Source organism: Falco punctatus, assembly GCF_963210335.1.
Source record: "Falco punctatus genome assembly, chromosome: 4".
NCBI classification, from domain to species: Eukaryota; Metazoa; Chordata; class Aves; order Falconiformes; family Falconidae; genus Falco; species Falco punctatus.
In genome coordinates this window covers 108,367,677-108,389,302 of record NC_137583.1, presented here as the reverse complement: position 1 = coordinate 108,389,302, position 21,626 = coordinate 108,367,677, and the positions used below count along the sequence as shown (strand labels likewise).

The 21,626-nt window shown below is 41.7% G+C and overlaps 1 protein-coding gene and 1 long non-coding RNA gene across 3 annotated transcripts in view; both read right to left on the bottom strand.

Annotated features, from left to right (window-relative positions):
* Window positions 1-12,319, bottom strand: part of SCRN1 (secernin 1) — a 38,097-nt gene extending 25,778 nt beyond the window's left edge. Inside the window, exons 1-2 of one of the 2 annotated variants that reach the window (XM_080386476.1) lie at window positions 12,178-12,319; window positions 1,636-1,795 (exon numbers count right to left, since the gene is read on the bottom strand). In XM_080386476.1, coding sequence (XP_080242602.1) covers window positions 1,636-1,794 — 159 coding nt within the window. In that variant the 5' untranslated portion in view covers window position 1,795; window positions 12,178-12,319. Of the gene's footprint in view, window positions 1-1,635; window positions 1,796-12,177 lie in introns of those variants that run through there. The other variant, XM_080386477.1, reaches the window with a different exon arrangement.
* LOC308063465 overlaps window positions 1-21,626 on the bottom strand; it is a 68,588-nt gene that overhangs the window by 36,593 nt on the left and 10,369 nt on the right. The gene's annotated exons all lie outside the window — the stretch shown is intronic.

Below are 21,626 nucleotides of genomic sequence, written 5' to 3'. Positions count from 1 at the left end.
CCTGCTTCCAACCAGACTGGCAAAAGACTCCAGTTTATGACTTAAATCTACAAAAAGCATTAAACAGGTTGATCATGCGGTGGGTGAGGGATCGCAAAGAGACCAAAAGAACCAAGAACTCTAACATGAAGTTAGTCCTCACGATGATACAAACATTCCAGAGCAGCTTTTTGGAAGTTCTTCCACAGAAACAGAACTTTTTTTTATTATTATTTCCAGTTCTATGCAGAGCAGCTTTCCAAAAACTGCTCTTAAGTTTTCTTCTTGTCTTATTGTCACACTTGTGTTCTGTATACTAACTAGCACAGGTCTACAAGGTGCTACCAACACAGCACTGCAATTAACAGCAGTTAGTGCTTTTGGACAGGTGGAGGGGATTTCTTTATATCCAAGATTAAATTGTTTAATAACGTACAAGTTGTATGAGATGTTGATAGCCACAGGAATAAAGATAACATTAGCCATTAGAAAGAACAGCACCAAATTCTCTGAAATCTGGAAGTTGCCTCACTTGAAAGACAGAATTAAAACTAGCACTGGCCTGAGGATCTCTTCTGGGGCAGTAACAATTTACCCATATAGGACCTGTAGGGATGAGACACACCAGCCTGGTGCAGAACACCTAGTGTCCTCAGCTCTCTGCACAGGGACAGGAGGAAGCTGAATGCAGGGAACACCACAGCTCCTGCTTTCCCAGTTGCCAGCCAGGGCAAGAACCTATGGACTTTAAAAGCCCCTGACAGTGCAGATCAGGCTCTGTGTCCTCTGCTAAAATGGCTATCTACCCACATCAATCCTTGTCTTTCTTTCTGCTGCCTCTTTATTCCACTTTCACTGCACACTTTCCCCTCCTCTTGTCTTCTTGTTGCATCTGCCCCTTTGCTTCACCCTTCTACATCTGCTTATCCTTAATTTCTCCTGTCATTAAAGTGATGCTGCAGTAACATACTATAATTAAAGTAACTTTCAACAGGGTCCCTTTCAACCTACATGCATGGCATTGGTGTCCAGCTTTAGGACTCCACACTCAGTTTGGATTAGAGAGAAGCCACAGCACTGAGAACTGACCACGATGCAGGTGCCTCAGCTGCAGAACATGTCATCAAAGCCAACTGTATGTACAATAGTTACGTTTGGCTTACAAAGGTTACCCTCTTGTCTTCCTTCTCTCACATTCCCTTATTAGACCACAAGTTCTGAGGCAGAGATTTCTGGCTCCCTGTTTTGCAACATGCCTAGCACAGTCGTGCCCCATTACAACTGTCAAACAACAACGATGAATGAGAACAATTCATATGGCAAGTGACAAACTTTGAAAATTTCCTTCTAGTTCAGGTTAGCCAGGAAACTTTTCCCTTAGAAGGAAAAAGCAAGAAATTGGCTACTCTGTGCAGGCACCTGAGTTGTGAACACTTCAGCCTGCTGGAGAAAGGACAGATCATGCATTTTTCCTCAATTAAATCAGAAAGTTACATTCTGAGTTTCCCTTCCAGGGCTTTAAAAAATCCTGTCTACTCAAGAGAGCTATGAGTGAAGAGAACAAGGACTCCACAACCCAACAAGAAAACAAAATAGCATTCATTTCTTCCAATAATAGTTCTCTCTCACAGTTTGAACGTAACAATTCACCCTTACCTCAACTTTGCTTCCCGGATCATGAGCTGCAGCAGCAAAGTAGACCACCTCCTGTACTTCATCCCTAGGCCGTGCAGAGTTCTTTCCAAATACCACCAACCCATCTTTAGAACATGGGGGAAAGGCTACAAAGCAGTAACTTGGGGGAGCTGCAGCCATCCTGGAAAGGAAAGGAATAGTAAACAAACAAAACTAGTGTTTGCTGAATTCCTAATTGCATGCATTAGAGAATCATTCAGTCTACCATTACTTGTAGCTAAGACACAATGCATTCCCTCTATCTGTCAATTGACTGTCCAATGATAATGGAAGAACGTATCAGCTCTGAGGAAGCTTATCTAGATTTAATAAAAAAATTACAGTCATTTTCAGACATTTTTCACCCAAGCCTTGTGAATGCATAAAGAGGAGGAAAAAAAGGCAAGATAACTGTACCTTAACGAGTCTACTTAGTGCCCACAGAAAGAAGATAACTCTGCACTGGAGCTGTTTGGGAACATATGACCTAGACGTATTCTGCTGACTCAGGCAAGTGCAGAGACACAGAATAATTTTAAATAATTTACTCTCTCTGCTCCTATGCAGTTTAATCTTTTAAAAAAGGAAAGAGAAAACACGTTTGAGGGATTCCGAAGGGAGGACAATGGTGTAACTGGAAACAGAACAAAGATACAGCACAATTATATCAAAAACTGTCTATTAATTTATCTACCCAGATCAGAGACAAGAGACTGAAGCACTAACTGCATTCCATTTTCTCTGCGGTTGGTCTGTATTGCTGGTCTTACCTAAAGTGAACTGACTGCAGTTTATATGTTTATGCAGGCTAATGCGAATATTCTTTAAAATGCTTATAGGATAGCACAAACAATTTAAGGTTTTAAGTGTTTGCCATGACTATATATTAATAAAAAATGTAAACTGTTTCAGGACTATGACACTGCTGTAGCTGGTATTGTGTACAATGCCATATCTGACATTTTTTCCACCATTCAGGGAAACTTCTGGCACCTATGCCTACAAAAGAGAAAGGTGAGTATTTATTGCTTGTTAAAATAGCACTCAACACAGATGTCTAAAGTTTCTTTGTAGATTTTATCATTGCACAAGAAATTCCAGCCCCAAAATGAACACGTTCCTCTCCTCCCTCCACAATACCCTGAACAAGTGAAAATATCTGCACACATGTGGATTCCTTAGAAACAACCAACACAATTAAAAGTTTCCCCCTCAAAGCTGCTAATTTATTTGAAGGAGAACACTGGGGGTGGGGCAAATGTGCAAAGCTGGCTTTGATCATTAACGTGGACATCTTTCAGACCATTTAAATTTGACTTTATTTTTTCAAAGCAGTCCCCATTTGAGCACGCACTTTTCAAGACTAGCAGTCTTCCAATATTTAATGGAAGAATGCCTTTTGGATAAAGGTTATAATCTACAAAGTGGTAATTGTTTGCAAAAAACACACTTAATGAGTTTGCCTACAGACTATGAACAGGTCATGCGGACACTTAACTTTGCAAAAAAATTTTCAAGAGGAGGGGGGTGTGTGTGTGTGTATGTGTTAAAGATGTCCTCTACCAACACAATGTGGGGTGATGAATTGTCTAGGGAACTCACACAACCTTTTAATTTAGGGAAGATTATATACAAGAATAATCATCCAATCGAATTGAAAATGCATTAGGCAGTAAATGCTTTTTTACAAACAGATTTTTGACCAGTGGGAAAGGTCAAGCTACCATAAGGTGGAATTACTTCAGCTGACAAAATACATCAGGCAGATACCTACCTACACACTTGCATATTGTGTCACTAAGTCTCAGTACATTATTGGTTCTAGACAAGTGTCTCTCAGACAGACATGAAGACAAAGACCCATTTTTACTGCCACCCTCATCACTTGCAAGTCATCACAGCATTTGTGACTAAACTGAAATGCAACATGTAGAGCATTTCCCAAGCTTCATCGTTAATGAAACCATTTAGTGTTTTGCTCTGAATCATTCCAGGTATGTATATTTATTTTGCTGTGTTGGTGATGTCAACATAACTGCTTTCCAGCACCCTAAGTGTTCACATCTGCATTCGGGTATGTTGTCATCTAGTGCTCTAAATCTGTCTTCTGATGCCTTGCCAGACCAGCCAAAGTCTTTAATAATTTGCAGTCTTACTGTGGAACTCAGTATTCAAAAGTATTTTCTTTACTCTAAACACAAAATAAGTGGACTTATTTGAAATACATAAGGCAGCTGAAAGACATTAGATATCCAATAACCTAGAAAGAACGGTTAGTGACAGATAGTACTATTTTTTATTACATTAAGTTCTTCAACTTACACACCAAACACATTGCCAGGTAGGCTTAAAAAGATGGGAAGGAATGCTTCAGCACTGTGTTACTGAACAAACTGAAGGTACACAAGGCAGACTATTACATAGCTACAGACACTAAGTGGGCAGGGTAAAAAATTAAAAACCTGTAAGTATCTAATGTTCTACAGACTCCTGAAGTCCCCCTTGGAATAAAGCAGGCTCAATAGTATTTGTGAGCATTTTGATATTTTTTTCCCACCCTTAAATATACTGACAGTTACTGAACCAAAAACAAATTGCCATTTTGGTACTACTTTTTAAGTATGAAATACAGTTCACTTCAGCACACAGCGTATTTCATATAGGGGGGTATATAACTGTTAAACACTGCAAGCCAAACGTTACAACCTTATACTGAAAACATGATTGTCAAAAGTGTGGGCACTGGGATCTTAAATCATGTTTCTTGAGAAGGAAGCTAGCTAGCTAGCAGTCTACTACAGTTTAAATCTACTCAGTTTGCTAGGTAGCAGTTTCTCATAGAACCTTGTTCCGTTCATTTTAAATATGACAATGATGGCCGTTTCTCAGCTACACCCACAACCTGTGGTTGTTCAGAACACTACTGAACTTCATCTTCCTCCATCAGGTAACTAAAGCACACCAGCTACCCATCTAAGCAGGACATTTCTACCGGCCTACTTCATTATTCTTTTTTCTTAGTTCAACTTCAGGCTGTCCTCATTCTCATTTTCATGCATTTTCCACCTCTTTGCCCTCTCACAGGGTAACATCCTGACTCAATACCAAGCAACCATCTTCATCTACAGGTGGAACTGAACACTCTTCCTTCACAGTACTCTGATACACCAAGCTAACTTACAAAATCACCTACTGTTAATCCCTACTCTTTGTTCACAGATTATTTGCTCCTCCAATGAAAGGCAATCCTAAAAACCTCAAAGAATACCTTGTTGCCCATTTGCACAGTTCTTCACCAGAAAGCATGTTAGCATACAGGCCTGATTTTCTCTACAGATCATACCTCAGACCTACATTTCAGTGCAGTCAGAGACAAACCTACACTGTACGTCACCAGGCCCCAGATCTGACTGCAGACCATTACACTCATGGATGGGGCAGTGCAAGTTCAGAGAAACAGGGGCCATACAGTCTATTACAGGCTATATCCAAAACCATTCTGCATAAGAAAGCACTAGAAATGGACAGAGCGCTGTACATTATGCTGTACTACTACATAGTAACTGCTTAAGTTTCAGGTAATTAACAGGCATCACGCTTGGTTGACCTATAATCACAGCAGGCACAAAGGTTGGAAAACCAGTTCTGAGTAACAGCCACGAGGTAACACACTCCACTTGCTGTGTTTTTATTTGACAAAAACATACTACAGGAAGAATGCAATATTTTGGTCATATTTCTTCCACTCTCCTGGTCACTAAGGCACTATAGCTTAATTTGTGTCCTGACACCATAAAGAAGTTTTGTGTAACAAGTTCCTTTATTAAGATCTTTTCTCATAGTGGTAACTCTCATTTAGAGATTGTCAAGCCAAATTAATTCTGTGAATAAATCACCATTGCTGTCGATGCTCATAAGCACTCTGATGCAGCAAGGAGTAACATCACTGGTCAATGTCTGGCTCTGAATGTCATGATGTGAAACAACAGGTACAAAAATTATCAGGGCCTTATAAACATGTTTGGACATCACTATTCTCCTAAAATACAGTAAACATGGAAGTCTTACTGACAGCACCACCTCAAGAAAACTAACTCTTAAGTCCTGATAGACATAAAATACTAAATTCAGTTGAAAATATCAAGATCTGCAACATTTCACTCTGGAGTATTTTCCATTTCACAGTATGAGGATCTTACAAATGCCAACATGTATTAAGAAGGGTCCCAAATCCTAATTAGAACAACTTGCACTATTACTGTCCAAATGTGTCCACAATCAGACTTTCAGAGTGGTCAGAAAAGAATAAAATTGTTATTCTTTAAGTCTGTACATAAAGGTTGTGACATAATCTAATGAAAGCCTCCTTTAGACGTCATTTTTCAGTTATATAAAAAAAGGAACAGACAAATATTGCTGTTACAGCAAAAGAAATTGAAAAAAGATTGCAGTATGCCATCCTCCCCTCATGATCACATGACTGTCAGAGACTGAAGCCATGCTCCTAAGAGAATAAGGACAGCCATAAATTATTCAGTGTGTTTTGGAGGTTTCCCCTAGCCCATGAAAACTGAAATAGCTAAATATCCACAACAAAGCACTCTGAGCTTAGCAAGTCCAAACTGCCCAAAGGCTTTCATACCAACTTGCTCAAGACTTTCAGGGGTGGGGGGTGTCCAGAATAACACTGTGTACTGTTTCTCTGAAAGCTGCAACTTGGTACTAAAATTATCTTTTACAAAGTTCCAGAATTTGACTGCTACAATGAAATTACTTCTCGGAAAAATAATTTTATCTCCCCATATCAAAGAGATATCAACCCTTTTGAAGCCAACCAATTTTCCTTGCTCACCAAAATATCCTGAGGACATTAAGCACAAAGTAATTACTAGTTTTACAAAGTCAAATTACATGAAAACTGGCTTGCCAACAGTAGCTTCCATACCTGCTACACGTTATTTATTAAAAAAGTTACCAAAAATAAAAACTCAGTATCAGGTTTTGAAGGTTTTCTAGTAAGTTATTGTTCAAGCAATTCCAAAGTTTCTTTCTAAAACAGTAAAACTGCTTTTGCCAACAGCAAGTTCTTTTCCCACTCACTAGGAAGCAGTGGGCAACAGAAAGGATTACTGTGAGAAAAGCGTAAAAAAAAAAAAAAGGTCTGTCTTGAAATTTAACTCATGCTTATTGAACTGAACTAATATTTGCTCTTCACACACTTTTTTAACTGCTGCTAACTTAATGCCCCACAACTTTTTCTCAAGAAAAGCTAAAGATGTCCTCAAAGTCACATATAAAAACCCCTTGGTTTTATACAAGTTAGATTAGCTGGGGTTTCTGAACTGTTAATTATGATTTATTGTTGATGTTAATTAAGATTTACACCAAATGAAAAAATTCTGAACTAGCTATTCCTACGTGTAGAGCTACACCTTTCCTGCTAAAGGCAGCACCATTTAGGACATGTTAATCGATGCACACGTACAAACAGTTCTGCCTTTAATAAGCTATGCAAAATTTTTGCCTCCTACACCAATATAGTCTCTTGCCTAAAAATCAGCATCATGTAGACTAATACCAGACACGTAAAAGATATTACATGAGAAGTCACCTAACACTACTACAGCTCCTCTCCACAAGAAATCAAAACAATGCTCAAGCAGCTATTAAGGAAGAAAAGTTCAATGAGACCAAGCAGTCAGCACTGACAACAGACAAGCACTCACCTCATGTTACTACAAGTAGAATTTAACTGTAAAATTTGCCTTGTATTGGTATGATTTGACTCACAAGCTGGCAAAACTTCAGCTTGATCAAGCCAAATCTTTACCTAACAGCATAACTGCTGCATTCATTATTCAGCATAGCTAGGTTAACAAGTCTTCAGCATGGATGGAAACACGAACACGCTTTGCTTTCACTCAGCTTAGTGAGGCTGCATAGCTACGTCACACAAACTCGTCTTTCTAACATTTTCTACATTTGTCTTCAAGTTTTGTTGGCTTAACTGTAGAGCTTTCTGAAGCACAGACATAACCCAAAGCATTGTACAGGGTGAGGTCTAAATGTCTCCTAACCCTGTTTTTCAAGCACACCTGTGTCGGTCCTAAATAACCTGCTGTTAATGCTGGTGATAATCAACATCATGTTTTCAAGCCAGTGTGGATGTCCACAAAAAACAAGGGTGGGAGGGTTAACACTGGAGTTTCATCTCAGACCTCCACAGCAATTTGGTCAGAACGCCAGTTTTAACTGACCACAAAGCCTAATTTTTCGACCCACACTTCTACAGTTTCTTCAAATTAAAGCTGTTCTGGAACAGGTGCCATAGGTACCAGAAATACAGAGGCTGCTAAATGCCTTGCTGTTAAGTTCTGAGTGTATTCTGGTGATGACAGCATTTCCTTTATCGTTTATGTTGCATAAGAGATTTGAGCTGATTTTAAAGTCCAGAGAACGCATTAAACCTTTTACAAAGACATACAATTTGTTTCTGTGTATTAAACAATGATTCTTCCTCACTCTATTTTGAGCTTTTATAAAACAGAAACCCAGCTGTGCTAATACTTCTGAACTATTTCAGTAATGTTTTAAGATTTCAGTATATCTGTTGTCATTGCTACCAGAAAGGGTAAATGGCCTAACCTGCAAGAAACATTTACAATGAAAAAGTGAGAGGCAGCAATCTGAACAAGAGTCCTCAGATCTGGATCAAAGCTGCCTCATTAGGAAGGGAAGAATATACCGAATAGGCCACACCGTGTTTATTTTTTTCTCAACTCTTCCATATTTTTAACAGGGTGGCAGAAGAAAGGTCAGTTACAACCGTGAAAACTTTGTTCAGGGTTCAGTTGTTGGTTTTGAACCTCTATTTTAACTTTCAAATTAAGATGTTTCCTGTGCCTGAGACAAGCTTGTATTTCCATTTACGAATAAAGCCTAGTGTCTCATGCAGAGACATGTGATCTCTGCATCCTGCAGAAAAGCAATGTTTCCAAAAACAGAAGTGAAAAGCAAAATTCATTCAGCTGCAGAACAAAGACAGCAAACTAAAAGGCACAATAATAATATTGTTCCCATCTTAGGAAACACTGAAAGGTTATTTTTTTAATTGACAATTTGGACAGTTTTAATGCATGACTTACCAGGAGAGAGGAAGGTTGCATTTATTAAGAAATTAGAAAGCAGAGACTGTTCCTGAATATAAAGCACAAAACCATGCCAAATCTCCATGTCCCTATGGTTTGGACATTTCATTACTAGACCATAGTCGAACTGTTTGACTCTTTTCTTACCAGCAAGAGATGATGATACCAGTTTACCAATTGAAGGTGCCACGCTCAACTTTGCCTCTGTCCCTCTAAGCTGTGTCTGAAAAGGTATCTAAGAGAAGTTATCAGCAGCTGAAACTTAGTAAGTCATTCTCAACTATTCTCATGGTGGCGTTTTGGTTTTTTTACATTAACTTCATACCGAAAATTTTACAGTAACTTGCTCAAAATAAGCCACATCTCAAAACTTCTAGTCAGCGATTTGGGACAGCCCTTTTCTCCACTAAGTTTACATTTATTTTTTAATTACAAGAAGTAGCAATTCTTTACACAGGCATAAAATCAAGTTGCACTTCAAAGCTTCCCTAAGCAGTACGCCCCCTTCAGTCTCATTTAACTGAACAAATGCATAACAAGCCTGGAAGGAATTGAAAATATTTCCTTTGCTGTATGTGGGAAAATTTGGAATATTGCTAGCAATAACTGCCAGATTTCTTAAGATTGTCTAATAAATTAGATACTGGGTATCAAATGAGCATGGTAACACTCTTCAGAATTCAAAGTCCTAACAAATGGTAAGATTTCACCTGTTACAAAAGTTTACAGTCCCTTGAGCAACCAGTTCCATTTCAATTGTCTAACACACTCTCATCCAACCTTTCAAAGTAGGCACCTGCCAAAGGAAGACAGGATTTTTTGCCTCAAGTAATGTGAATTATGTTAATGAAAACGTAGTTCTATTTAAAAATAAATCAGGGTCAGTCATCCAGAAGACAACAGATTTCAGTCTCATTTCCATCACAGGCTGTGCATACAAGGAAAATTCATTACTTATACAGACTTTTCACTGAGTGGATGTCAATGCACTTAATTAAGTCTCCAAAGCAGTCACAGAACTCTATTCTTTTTGTAGCTGCTAGTCCAGCCTGCAGTCTAAGGTCATATTTGTAACAATATCCATTTTGTAGAGAAGCACCTGTTTTCCTGCTTTTGTCACTAGGGCACAGACCCTTGTTAGGAGATGCTGGCATCTAAAACATCTCTGTACAACACACAACTTCATAATGAGAAGTCGCTAACTGCTGCATAATACTCAGCCACACAGCTTATCCTCTTTGTAAAGAGCCAGCAGAATCCAGTTTTGCCATTCAGTTAGGTCTTCACCACTGCACGGGAGAGATGGTCCACCTCTACACAGAACTGGCTAATACACACTGACTGGCAGTCATTTCAAATTAACAACATCATTATGTTAACAAGGGGTAAAATAACAAGCACCAAAGTACCTTGCTGGACGTCTCAGTTTAGTTTAAAATACAACCTAAACCACCAGCAAGCACTGCAATACTAGCAATAGAGTTTGAAAATGTTAGGATGTATTGCAACACACTGTGGCAGAAACCAGCCACTTGGGCACCTTACAGACAGGCAAGTATAGACAGCAATCCCGTGCAATTTCTCATTCCACTGAATTTATGGGAAGAGAAGGCCAACACACTAGAGGGATGATGTCCAGCTTCATAACTCTCCAACTCCATAACAGACAAAGAAATCCTTACTGGAAGCTTCTAGCATACACTTTCCCCTCGTGGAAGCTGCATAAAGCATCCACAGTTGATGACTTCTGGAGAGGGTGGAGAGCCAAATTCAATACCCTTTACCAAAAATACCAAACTTAAGAATAAATAACCAGAGCTTAAGCCATGCCCCATTCTACCAGGAAAAGTTACAAACATCTTCCAAAAAAGGAAGTTACCATAAATAACTCAAACTCTTAAGCATCAGAAATACTTTTCTAGGGAGGACTATCAATAAAGGATTTACATCCACCACATCTGCCTCAGCGTAACACCTTTCTTTTCAGACTGTCTATGTAAGCTCTGGGATGTAAACTGCTTGGAAAAGTTCACAGCACTATGAATAGCTTACGTTAACTTTAGTCTTGATTCATCTCAAACCGGTGGAAGTCCTGTGTTCACAGAAATCCACTTCCTAATTGTATACAATTGAGGGTTTGTTTTGAGAGTTCTTTTTTCTTTGGCTTAAGGGTTTGGGGTGCATGATTAGGGATGCTTAAATCCCTAATTCTAAACCAGCTTTTAGACCAATAGCTGATACTGTAACAGTCTATAACCAAACGAGTCAGTCACTTCACTTCCCACAAGTTCATGAATTTATTATCTTCTAAACTTTTGAGTAAATTTGGCACACTCAGATAATCTGCATCACAGAATTTACCAAGCGTACTGCAGCACAACCACTTCTCTGCGATTATTAAAGTTTCATATCTTGCAGGTATGGGCGGCTTTACCCAGTTCTGAGAATATTTTTCATAAGAATAGATTTATACATAGGCACACTCGCAGGATCAGGGCCCTAACAAAGCTGTCTTCTGTTTGAGATGCTGGTGTAATATGATTTTTTTTCCCCTCTAATTACCAGTACTGGAGAAAATGTTTTGTGCTGTGGTTTGTTTGCGTTTGTTTTTTTTTTAAACACAGGTTAACCATAGCCTTTAGTATTACTAGCACAAATAGAGATCTCAGATTCGTAGACTCTTGCAGGAAGGTATGTCTGCCCATCAGCCCGCTCAAGTGAACAAAACCATTGCATACCTACCTGAGTGTAACAGTATGCTTAGAAATGCACAGGAAGGCATCTGGATTTCAAGGTGACTATATGAAAAGGCACCTTCAAAAAAATCTTTAAAGAGCAAAAGGCAAAGGCAGCAGCTAGTAGGGAGGGCAGCCAGGGAAGACAGAGACCGGAGACCCCTGCTTCAAGCTGGATGGCAAGGGACAGCCGGGGACGGCGTTTGCCGATGCCAGCCCCCAACACGAAGCCGGCCCCCCGCCGCGGTCCCCAGCCGCCCCGCCGCGGCCCAGCCCCGCCACCCCGCGGGCCGGGTGAGGCCTCGGGGCAGCCATGTTACGCGGTGCCCGCAGCCCCCGCCCAGGGCGGCGCGGTGCCTCCCGCCGGAGCAGGTGCGCGGAGGCGCCAGGGGACATCGCCCGCACCGACTCCGGGAAACCGCCTCTGCGCCATCGTCCCCCGCCATCCCCGGCGGCGCCCTCCCTGCCGCTGCCGCCGCCCGGCGCTGACGGGGCGAACCCGCCGGCCAGGCTGCCGCCCGCAGACCCCGCACCCCCCCCCTGCCGCGCGGTGAGACACCGGCCCAGCCCCGCCGCTCAGAGAAGGACGGGGAGACGCCGCCCTGCCCTGCCCCGCGGCGTTACCGGCACCGTTACCGTACCTCAGCGCGCCTCGCCCTCCGCTCCGCTCCCCTCAGCCTGGCGGCGGCCCCTGCCGGTGGGAGCAGCACGGCGCGCGGCCCCCTCCCCCCTGCGCGCGCAGCCGCCGCCGAACCGCTCCGCGCGGCGAGTCCCGGCCCGTGCGGCGGCGCGCGGCTGTGCTGCGGCCCGTGCGCGCCTGGGTCAGCGCCCCGCGCCGGCGGCGTCTGAGGGGGGGCGGGGGTGCCCCGCTGGCACCGCCCGTTCTGGCGTTTCCCCGCGGAGCCGGCCCGCTGCCCTGGTGACATCAGCCCTTCCCTTCCCGGGGTCTTCCGACGCCCCCGTGAGAGAGGGCGCGGAGCCGGGCTGGTGGCGGGCGCCTGCGACCCTCAGGGCGAGGAGCGATGGCCGCCGGTGCCTGGGTGGGTGGCTGGGTGGGTGCTCCCTCAAACACCGTGCCAAGGCGGTGGCCCTGAAGCGTGAGGACAGGCAAAGCGCCAAAAAGAGGCATCCATGTTCCACACGCGTAAGGGGAGAGTGGCACGTAGAGGGAGAGCGGCACACGCGTCGTCCCTCAGCCCATCTCAGGACCAAGAAGGGGCACAGACACTCGCTTCACGTTAGGCGGTGGAAGAGAAGGAGCCCATTTACTCAGCGTTAGTCATGCAGCGGGATGGGCGACATGCGTACTTCTTGTCACACATGGGGCGAGCCTAGGAAGTAAAGATAGGTAATGTAAAGCCTGGCTGCTCCCTCACGAACCAGTCAAACTGCCGGGTAAGAAGTCCACCAGACTTTTTGCAAAGCTGAAGGGATGACCTCACGGTCACGGTGGGCTCCTGCCGCTCCGGCAGCTGAACCCCTGGGGACCTCTCAGCTGTGCTGAGCACCAGCACTCTCGAGGCCCTGAGGCGGCCCGGCCCTGTGAGGCCCCACGCAGGGCCATGTGCCGCAGCATGTGGGGCAGGGGCCTGCGCCTTTTGCCAAACCACCCCAACAGGGCTGGCCCACCTGCTCCATCCTCTGCCCGCAAGGTGGGCCTCCATGCAGAGGTGAAAACAGTTTCACGGCTAGGTGTAATCATGCACGTCCCCAGCTACCCAGGTAAACTGCACTGGTTTAGGAAAACAAACCTGGTTTGCTGTTACAAGGCAGCACCTTTACATTTCTATCTCTCTTCAAGGAAAGGAGCCTTGCTGCACGTTACACCAATGCCTATTTCAGACCAGGCACTTAGTACGGAGAAAAGATTGCCAAATACGTTTGATGGAAAGATGGGAAGGTTAAAAGGAAGCTGGGGAGGATGTCAGAAAGGCAAGGGTGAGCCAGTAGGTGGAACAAAGAGCATTAGAAACTAGAGTGTTTCAGCGTAAGAGCAGGAACAAGTAAGGATGTTAGGTTAGCGCAGCAGCATGGAACTTGGGGAAGGCACAGAAAATACAGAAATCTATGAAAGAACTTTGTACCTATGTCCAAGAGATTTATTCTCAGCTGTTGCCTCATTTCACAGGTTTTAATGCTTTTTGCCAGCAGAACTAATTACCTGAAAGTACCCTGTCAGCATGTCCTCCATAGTGCTACACAACTTGGTGGTCAGAGTTGGGTTCCTCCGGATATTTGCTTTTCTTCCTATCTCTGTTCAGGAGCCTAACTCACTAACACGGGCCAAGTCAGCCTGACGAGTTTGCAGAACCAATTGCCCCAGAAAGCACAGGACTGATAGTCACTCCAAATCTCAGTTAGTACTAGGCATCGTGCTCTTCTACAAGGTAGGAATCTACACTATTTTTAATTCTATATTAATTTAAATTGTTTTATTATATATATAATCTAATAATTAAACATCACGCTGTAGATATTTAGTATTATTTTATAATTACTATATAATATATAATTTAATATTACTATATTATATAACTATATTATATTATAAAAACTAAATAATAATAGTATAATTACTGATATTAGTATATCAGTAGATCTAGTTTAGTAATCTGGCAAAGGAAAAACAAAAAGCCAGACAGAATGTGCTTATAGGACTCTATACAAGAAGAAAATTTAGAAGGAAAAATCCTGGAACCAGATGCAGCAAAAAGAATTTCCTCACATGACCACAAGCAGCAGAAGTATCCATAGGTCTGTGTGTGTTCAGAAATTATGGATAAGCTTTGGACACTGTTGCTGTCGGTCTTAACTGCAGACCAGAAGCTACAACTTCATTATATAACCAAAAGAGGAAATAATTTGCTGTTCCCAGTCTAAAGCTCAGTGAACGTGAACTATCATGGCATCTGCACCTTTTGGGGGGTGTATCAGTAACCTGAATAGGGACTAATTTAGAAGTCATTACTTAGGCTTAATGGTTTTGATTAAAAAGCATGGCTGATGATTAACAACATGTAGCTTAAAGTACATAATGGAAGATCTTAGGGCAAGACATTTGTTTTCCTGTGCTATCAGTTTGCTATCATCAGAATTACAGTTCAACGTGGCTTACAACAGAAAAAATGCTGAATATCTCCTACTTAAAATATCTACCTGAAAGGTGATTTGAATCACTGAGAAGCTGAAAAATCTATACAAATTTAATTGTAACAACTTCAGTTGAACACAGCAACCCAAATTCCTTGCTTTGGAGTTACATCAAGGATGAACTGCGTCATAGGCAGCTTGCTTCTTAGAATCAGAAACATAGCCGATGAAAAGAGCAGGTGCAATTTAAAAGCCGGTTTAAATTATATCCTATAACACACCACTTACATTACCCATATTATGCTCACTTAGATGACTAAGTCTATTCTCTAATTACACTGGAGATGATTATGGCTGAGTATAATCTACCTAAGAATTATTAGGCTGTCTATAGAATGATTACATACCGGCAACAGAAATCTTTGATGCTTCCTTTCTGTGTAAGCTGTCACGAACAGTGTAAAGCAGCAAAGATGAGTGGTTAGAGCATGGTCCTGGGAATCAAAAGAGCCTGGGGTGTACGTTGTTCTGCCATAAGCTTGCTGCTTGGCTTTGGATAAATCTTGTAACCTCACGGCAATTAAATTTCCTCATATGTGAAATGGGGGAAGCATTTATTCACAGCTGCATCTTTGAATCTTTGAATTGAGACCGCTGTGTAAACAGAAAATACAAAATTGTTATAATTAGGACAAAGCCACAACACATATCTATTAATTATTTGCTCTGTCTTTAATAACATAACAGCAGAACTTATGGATATTAAAAAAAGGGTTTTTTTTCTCCAGTAAAAGATGAGTTTCCAATGGGGTAAAATATCAAAGAAGGAGAGCAGGAAGGACACATCTTTAAAAAAGAGAATTTCAAAGAACATTTGTTGTTCCATGTTTTATCTGTGAAAGGAAGAGACCAAAAGGCAAACACAGCAATATATAGCTTAAGTTACAGTTTATTTTTGTTCTTCTTTAAACATCTCCTTAGTTGGAGATCAAAGCCTATTCATCAGAACTAGTACCCAAAAATCCCCAAGACACTGCAGTACTTAATCTTTGATTCATCGTTTCCAAAATACTTTCCTCCGCAAGTTCAGAACAGTGGCCACACAAACATACAACCAATGGAAGTAGTCTTCTCAGCAGACAGTGTCTAGGAGAGAAGCTGGCTTAATGCAGATGGTAAAAAAGACCATCTAAGTGTTGAAATGACATTAAAAAAAATATACTACGATAGATTTTGGTGAAACTGTAGTGCAGCCAATAAAACCCTGTTATTGGTATTCATTTTTGTTATTTCAAACCACTGTCTCACTTAGTCTTGTCTCTGGTGGAGTACATTTGGAGTACCTAAAAATCAGATGAACTGGGGTTGTACAGAGCAAATGTACCTGGTTGCTGCTAAGTCAGAATTCTAAGCCTGTACTCATAAAGGCATCCCACTAAATTTAAGTGCTGTTACTAGTAAGTTGTAGGAACAAAAAAAAAAAACCCTTCTTATGTACAGAAGAGTTAGTAAAACAGAAAAACCTGCGAGACCCAAGATAATAGTTACACCATAGGCCAGTAAATTCAACTGATGTCGCAGAACAAATCTGGAGAGCAAAAAGTGTCAATGGTACTTGGTTCTTTTGGGGTTTTTATATAGCAAGGAGACTGGAGCAGAGACTTGAGAGTACTTCTCCCACACTAAAGGTGGCTTCACCCACAGGAAAGAAAGAGGGTGGCAGGTGCAATACTCTGATATGAAGTAAGGATGTCATCTGCTGAGCTCAGTGAATGTTTAAGAAAAAAAGAAGAAATCCTGGCTGCAGCCCCTTTATCCAATTACACCATTAATCTATGGAAATCTGCAGCTGTACATAAGATTGTACATTGTACGCACAATATCAGGCTTAGATGCCGAGCTCTTACTCCACAGAAGGTGATTAATTTCTCCACTGCACAAGTGACATAACAGAACACAACTTAGCCTGTGTCACAGAGACAGAGGACAGCATGCTACAAGGACTCTGGGTGTGCTGCAGTCACCTATCAGGCTCAGCACTCAGCCACACTACTAAGCTGCTCTATTGCCCATTCAAAAAGGTTACCACCTTCTGGAGTTATTATTTATCGTAAAACCATCACTCTCCAGCTTTGTTTTCATATTTTTTTTAAATTTTCCTCGTTTTAATTTACAGTAATAGGTGACAGCATACTTATTTTCATAACTCTAAAAGGTATCACAAGGCACATTTATTATTATTTGCCTATAAAGACTGAGCCTGGAGCTTTTTTAGTGTTAGAACAGCACCTGTAACAATGAGGCTAAAAACTTGACAATAGCTTAAGACTCATAATAATAAATAGTCAAGGTGGGTGGAAGAAGTAAATCTGTCATCCTGAGAAGACAAACCAGTAATGACAACAAAGAACAGAAAATACAGAGACAACAGCATTACTTTCTTGTGCAACTATCCTGTTTAATCCTCATGTGTGCTTCCATTATTATTGTGCTTCCCATACAGAAATGCTTGTAGCAGACCAATGAACTGCAAAAGGCGTCTTGCTTCCCTCTGCAAGAAACGTGCTATAGTAACTATAGCTACCCTTATTAAAATTATATTAAAATTAAAGCATGGTTTTTCCTCAACTTAGCATTATTCCTAAAATTGCAACAGCTTGAACATCAATACACAAGACAAAACAGTTCTGGTGTTATGCAAGTGATGCAGATCATTAAAGTGACTGCATACCTGAAGCAGCTTCATATTTTATAATAGTGTGTCATGTCTGCATAATCTATGGGTAAATTGCTGCAAATTAAATCATAGCACTTAGAGAAAAGGTTGGACAGTAAAACAAGGGACAGAAAATTCCACTATGTGATTTATCAGCCATCTGGTGCAGTACAAACAGCACTCATTCAGGGGAGGTTACAATCTTCTCATTAGTTACCACAGCAACAGGTCTGCTGAGTATGCTTAAAAAGTTATGCATGTGTCGGCAACCTTTTTTCTCCTCCCATACACATCATACACTGGGGACTCTAAACAGCGGCATGTCCTTCCTAGGTGATGGATTTTGCTGCAGCATTTTCCATTATTCTGCTTTTCAGGAGACTTTAAAACATGGGCAGTGTTTTTGTTCTGGTTTAATATGACTTTAAGGAGTCCTGACTCAAAAAAAACCCTTGATGATTAAGTAATTTTCCTTACTCATGCAAGTGGTAGATAGCTGTAGGTGGGAAGGGACCTCTGATAACAGGAACACTTCAAATGAAAATAAAACAGAGAAGTCCTTTCGGCTCCCGTACTTCCAAAAGGATAGGAAAAAATATATTTTTAAAATGTCCACAGCTGAGTATCCCTGTCATAAAAGAGCCTGCATTTACAGAAATGGTCTTGTCCACAATGTACAACAGGAAAATTGTCATTAATAGGAGATGGGGAAAAACAACAAAGCTCAAACTGTATTGTACATCTCATGCTGGTTGCGCGTTACTCCTTATGTATGTACTTTAATACAGAACTGTCAACAAGAAATTACCCAGAGTTTTTAAATCTCCTTATATTGACTGTGAGTATCAGCCAAGGAAATCTGGATGGTACGAAGAGCTATTCTCCCTCCATGCAAGGGCCTGTGGCGTTTTCCCCAAGCGTGCCCTTAGCTTTACCGGCAGGCAGTCGTGTGACAGCGTGAACCTGGCTGGTGCTGCACCAGGGGCACCAACACATCCTTGTGTTGCCCTCCCGCAGCTGCCTGCTCAAGAAGCAAGGTGTGAAGGTTTGAAGCCAGAACAAGCCTGGCAGAGAGTACCAATTGGTATCCCAGAGGCCACCTTGCCAGCCTGCTTTCGCACAGCCCCACCACTGCGTGAACGGTGGTTGTGGCCGTTTCGAAAGGGTGCTACAGTGAACCGGACCTGGCTCAGGTTAGCGGTAGCAGGATCGGGTACCAAATGAGTAAGAGCATTGGTCATTTCTGCTCCATACGTGCTCCCATTGCAGTTTGTGCTCATTTTCCAGCTGCAAGACCAGCACCACGTGTCTGGGAGCTTTACTTCAGACTGTGTTTTGCAGAGGCAGAGACAAGTCTACATTGCAATGCCTGTGTCACCGTGTTCAAGCCAGGCTTTAACCCAATAATAGTGACAACAGCAATGAGGACATGACAACACATAAGGGCTGAAATACCGGATGCAAATGTAAACTCTTAATTTCTTTTAAAAGGAAGGGATGTCACTAGTCTTACCTAAGTATTGTGGTCAGCATCACTAAGTAAAAGCTATGATTAGTTCGTTAGCTATAGCCCTATAGATTCCATACCCAGACACAGGGTCACCAAAACCATTTTGCATTATATTTATGGAATGAAAATCTGTTCTCTGAAGACATAGCCCAGTAGATTACAGAGACCAGAGCTAAGCTGTGCTATTTACTCCCAGAGAGACAGCAGGCCAAGCATGCAAAAGAAATACGTATTACCTAGTTCACTATTCAGGGAAAGAGGCAGAAGAGGAAACATCAGCTGCTTTAAAGAAATTTCAATGGCAATAAAATGTAAGAGGACAGGATTGATTTAATGCTTTCAGTCTGACTCCCAGATGAGGAATCAATTATCCTGCATCATTTAATCTCCTTAAGCAGGTCACGACACAAACTAGAAATTAGAAGCATTGTATCCAATACAAAGAGCAGCTCTTAATGGTAGGTAGCATCAGCCTCAGATTTTTTTAGAGGAAAACCTAACTGGGATTTGGGGAGCTCTGAAGAGTTTGCTTGACTAGATTTCCACAGTCAGATCCTAATATTTTAAACATTGTTTACCTAATGGAGACGCAGAGCAGTTATAAGAAAAAACAAGTAAACAAAACCACTAACAAGAGAAAACAACAAAAACCCACCCTAAAACGCCCACCACACCCACCCCCAACTATCCCTGTGGACAAACTCTAGCTCTCCATCAGGAACATGGCCTTCAGAAACCTTGCACAAAATTACTTACCTGCCATGTTTCAAACTGTCCTCTATCTTCATGGCAAATTTCTCAGCTAAACCAAGCTCCCTTTCTTTTTTTTTTTTTTTTTTTTTTCTTTTTTTTTTACATCATTCAAGAGAACAGAAATACCACACGGCTCCTAACCAGATGCAACCCCCTAGCTAAACCAGCCTGCTTTTGGAACAGAAGCTTCTAAAAGGAAGAAGTGTGATGCAGGAGGTGGCTCCATCCAAATCCCCTCCAGGCTGGGAGAGCTGATAATTAAGGTCCTTGTCCCTTTATATACAGGTATATAGCTTCCTGCTGAGCTTTTAAATTACATTTCTTGTGTGAAACTGTTGACATAATCAAGCACAAGCATGAAAACAGAAGCAGGATAGCTAACGAAATAGCCTTGTTTTGTCAGAAAGTTGTTTTTCCTATGTACCAGGAGAAAACTAGGGCACAGAATGTAAGTATTATGATTAACTTTCAAGAGAGGCTAAAATTATCCAGGATTATATAAATATAAGCAGGTTTTGTTTATTTCCTGTTACCAAAAACAATTCAGTGTTAAAGACAAATGAAGGGGTTTGGGTAGTGGGTTTTGTGGGTTTGGTTTTTTTTTGGAAAAGCTATGTGATGAGGCCATTGTATTTTTAAGGAGCAAACTCAACATACCTGTTCTGAATATTCCTTAATGGACCGTGGAAGTGTGAATTTAAACTTTTGTCGTAGGAATAAAAATCCATATGAAACTGGCTGAAGCAGTGATTTCTAACACAGTCAGATCAGGAGCCAGCCTTATTATTTGCAGTGCCTACATCTGTGGCTGCCCGGTGTTCCTTCTTCCAAGTAAGCAGATGCTAAAGGATCTAGGAAACAAGATCTTTTGCAGTTCTCAGTGTCACACTGCATACTTCCACTCTCTCTCGCCACATTTCCCCTAGCTTTGTTCCTTTTCCAGGAATGTCCCGAAGCAACGAGCTCTCCCCATCCTGCCATCTGAAACTGGGATTTGTGGATCAAGGGACAGACCGCCTCATATTTAACAGCAGAAACAACGGGGTGTGGGGAGTGTGTACGGCAAAGTCAATTGTAATTTCAACGCTGACCTGTACCACCTGTTTTTACATTGAAGTACTCAGGAAACGTGCTATGAACTATTTTCATTCTAAACGTTGTGAAGAAGAAACTATGGTAGCAGTTTGTTCAATAAGTACTTAATACTGCAATTTTAGGACTCCATCCCACATAGTACTCACCAAAACACCTCTATTCTGGGGAGGTTGCTGGTAGCACAGGAAATAAGGTACTGAAAAGATTTAAGGCCCAACGAAGCAATTTCTTCATTTTCAACACTACCTTGTCAGTTGATCTCAAAGCAGTAAGCTTTAAAACACATTTGAGACTATATGCACCGTTCCTGAAGCTTTGCCAAAAGCTTTCTTGTGTCATTGCACTGCATATCAAGAATTTTCAAATAAAATGAACTCTGAAGGCTGCTTCTGTACCTACAGAAGGCAGCAACTCCCACTGTAATTGCTAGGTAGTGGCAGTGAATGACAGGCTGCAGTTCTAAAAACCATCAGTACATATTTTCCTACATAACCACAAACCACAAAGAAGCGTGTGGAGAAGGCTCTAAGCTGCAGGAGGAAAGCGCTCTGTGTTGAGCCCTCTCCACGTGAAAAAGTGCTGTGTTTTAGTGACACAGTGAGGGTTTTTTTCTTCAGGGGAAATACACCTTGTACTTCACACACAAGCCAACCTAAGCGTTGCTGAGTGCCACTGAAGTTCCGATATTCCTCCTCCCCTCGGGGGACAGGCAGCCACCTGCCTCTGCTCTCCTGCAGGTAACTAGCTGGCTCCTGCTTAGCACTGCAGCAGCATGCCCTGCGGATTAACAAGCAGATGCAATTAAGACAGGCAGTGCTATTTCTACCTAAGAAATCCCTTCATCTTCACAGAAGAACTTTTAATGATAGCAAACAGTAATAAATTTGAAGTAGCTTCTCAAATCCGCTGCCAATTCTGCACTTTTG